The following is a 3,223-nucleotide window of genomic DNA, read 5'->3' as shown; positions in this document are numbered from 1 at the left end:
AATAATAATAGTAATAATAATGCCACAATCATAGTTTGAATGATAGGCAAACTGAAAACATTTTACGTTGATTTGATTATTATTGTATATGAGAGGTGGCTTTATTAGAAATAGAAATTGTCTAAGAAATAATTGTCTAAGAACTAATACAACTCTGTGTTGATCAGTCTATTCTTATAGCTTTGGAATCACACTATTACTATATTGAAAACATATAGAACTTGTGTTTCAGTGTTTATATTCTAACGAATGTGCCAAAATGTATGTTATCCTAAAACAATTTTTTTATGGATCATATTTTTAATAGGGTATAATATTTCTCAGTGTATTGGTCCGCCTACATCTGCGATTCCTCTACAAAATCACCTGTGAACAATGCTGGCTACCCCATCGACCTTGCGTTCCAACTCAATTTGGTCTCAATCACACAATAATGAAAACGCACTCCAACCAAGATCCTTATAAAAAGTAATTCGCCAGGAATAGCTCGCACTTCAAGTGATTTATTGTTAACGTTCAATTGGTTTGAAACATATACAGCAGCCATCACGCATTTGTTCGTTTTGACAAAAGAATAAAGAAAACAAAAAAGTCGACTTAAAACAAGCATACAGGTAAACGCATTCTCGTGTGTTAGCCAAATATACAGTTCCTACTTTCTTTAAGTCTAAATTAATACATTAGTTTACAATATTAATAGCATCAAATACCAGGTTATCACCGCAAAGAAGTGGTGGTTTAGTACCTTGAGAGAGTTCATACCTGATCCCACCTATCTCACTTTTCCCTCCAGTCCCCCTAATGTGGAGCAGCATTCCCGTTCAACAACATAGACAACGTTAACATTATGAGGAAGTCCATCACATTGATTACAAAAGGTACAGAAACGACACAATCTATTTCATGGGTTGCCACTTCGTTTAATGTTCAAAAATAGTCTCCCTCTCAGAAATGTCAAGAAAATGTGCCCTGACCAGCTGGTGCGCTTGAGCGCGTTGTTCTCTCAGCCACAAAGGACTCCATTTTCGCACAGTTGTGTATATCAACATGATATATGTCTCGTTTTCTCTTGGGCTCGTCCGCAGGTTAACATATAAAAATTGTAAATGACAGTAGGTCCTACCAAGTTCTGCCGTAGAGTAGGTTGGAGCTGACCATGTTATTAGTGTAGTCTATAACAGAAGTGTCTATTTGCGCCATGTTGATCTGACTGTGGAGTGAAGGAGGGCTAGGTGACATCTCCTCCAGGTCTTGGGCCTGAACTAAGGAGTTGACCTGATGGTTTTGGTGTTGATTGATGGCATTACTGGAAGCGGGGAGCACAACCCCAGAGCCGTTCTGTTGCTGCTGCTGTTGTTGTTGCTGCTGTACCTGCTGCTGGTTCGGCGTTGGTGTGTTGGAGCCGTTCTGACATGGTTTACCGTCCTTCACCAGAACAGGCACGGCCACGCGCCTCGGAGACTGTTGTTGTTGACACAGGTTGCTGTCCTGCTGCAGCAGCTGCGCCGCTTTGTCCTTGGCCTGCCGCTTCATCTTGTACCTGTGGTTCTGGAACCAGATCTTGACCTGGGTCGGCGTCAGGTGGATCATACTGGCCAGGTGTTCCCGCTCTGGCGCTGAGAGGTATTTCTGTTGTTTGAATCTCCTCTCTAGCTCGTACACCTGAGCCTGGGAGAAGAGTACCCGTCGTTTCCTCCTGGGCGCTGCGTGCAGGGGTGGCATGGACTTGGAGGCGTCCCCCATGCCTGTTAGGTTCCCCATTCCAGTCATGTTCATACCTGTGGAAGGTCCCATGAATCTAGAAACTTAAAAATATACATACATATACGCACATTCAATATTCAGCAATGCAAATGTGTCGGTTTGTTGGCCTGAAGTAGTTTGCAATGGTCTGTATGCCGTGCGTAATTGGCCAAATATAGGTTACTCAACAAGCTCTCACAGTCTCACCTCAGAATTAAACGTTCATCCACGTATCTGAGGTCACTAGGCAGCTTTAATGAGCAAGTTTATTTAATTCCAATAATAATAATATATAAATATTTTGTGAAATAAAATGAAAACAGACTTTTTTCGATATTCGAAAATGGTGTAATGTCAGACTAGTCTAGGCTACTCAGTGATGGTGAGTAGTGTGTTATTGGTTCATCTGTCCGCGTTTCGTTAAAAGTTTGGTGACAGTGAAATAAAACAAGTCACCAAACAATAAAAATCTAAATCTAAAAAACGACTTACTTGTTGAATATCTTGGATCCGTGTTCGCGCCATACCACCCTGTGGCTGCTGCGTTATTTCTCATGGTTTCCTGGTACGACGGAAGGTCTCCCATGTTGCCAATGCTCCCATTGCAGTACCCACCCATGGCGCTGTGCGAGAACTGGGAGACAGTGTGTGGCATGTGGTAGGTGGTCGCCACGCTGGCGTTGTGGCCCATGGAGTGCTGTTGCATGCCAGTCTGGGACACCTGGGGCTGTCGGTAAGCTCCCAGTGGAGAGGTTAGGTTCCCTGAGCCGTCCATTCCACTAAACTTCTTGTAGGTCTCCTCGATAGGACTCAAAATATCAGTCACTGAGAAAGGCGTTGTATGCTTTGGGCTCAACGACATGGTTCAGAAAGCAGGTAGATTTTGTTGAGCAGATCAACCGTGTTGTTGTATCAGCTCTCTCCTTGTGGATGGCTACGTAAGTGAGTGCTTGTAGTACGCCTGCGATCCGATTGATCGCCTTGGAGAAGGAGGCGAGCCCTGGGCGCTCATAGCTCGGGTTTATTGTAGCCAGCAGCCAGGTTTACGACAAACACAGGGGGCGGAGCAACGTCCTAAATGAGCAAACAATAGTCATTGACATTTTAGTAAGATAAGGAAAATGTTGTTACTTTTGTATTAAGGTGAACATTATGCCAAATCAAATCGGTGTATTTATTTTTCTAACATATCATTTATGGGATGAGACATTGTTATTTGTCCACATGTCTTTCCATAATAAAGTTCTGCACAACAGCTGAGTGCATATAGGATACGTGCAATGTTGTTCTGCGTCAATAGGGAATTCCATACTTTTTAGAAACTTTGAGAGCACTTTACCCAGACATAAGCGCCACCGAGCATCGCTAAAGAGGTACAATGGTTCTCCTCAATTTTATGACCACGTAATGTATGCGTCTTAAGTATCATTTTGTTCCACCAGAGAGGGGCACTTCCAAATTAGCTCAAAGTAATACAATC

At 42.8% G+C, this 3,223-nt stretch overlaps 1 protein-coding gene across 1 annotated transcript; it reads right to left on the bottom strand.

Annotated features, from left to right (window-relative positions):
• Positions 1-1,119: 1,119 nt before the first annotated feature.
• LOC311145249 (homeobox protein Nkx-2.4-like) lies at positions 1,120-2,605 on the bottom strand (the record flags this gene model as incomplete). The annotated part of the gene is made up of 2 exons (XM_084181483.1): positions 1,120-1,778; positions 2,236-2,605. The coding sequence occupies 2 exons, from the start codon at positions 2,603-2,605 to the stop codon at positions 1,120-1,122; spliced, it is 1,029 nt and encodes a 342-aa protein (XP_084037609.1).
• Positions 2,606-3,223: the final 618 nt, after the last annotated feature.

Source organism: Coregonus lavaretus (genome assembly GCF_964263955.1).
Source record: "Coregonus lavaretus genome assembly, chromosome: 18".
Lineage (NCBI taxonomy): Eukaryota > Metazoa > Chordata > Actinopteri > Salmoniformes > Salmonidae > Coregonus > Coregonus lavaretus.
The sequence above is the reverse complement of the archived record's forward strand: the minus strand, read 5'-3'. Positions and strand labels throughout refer to the sequence as shown.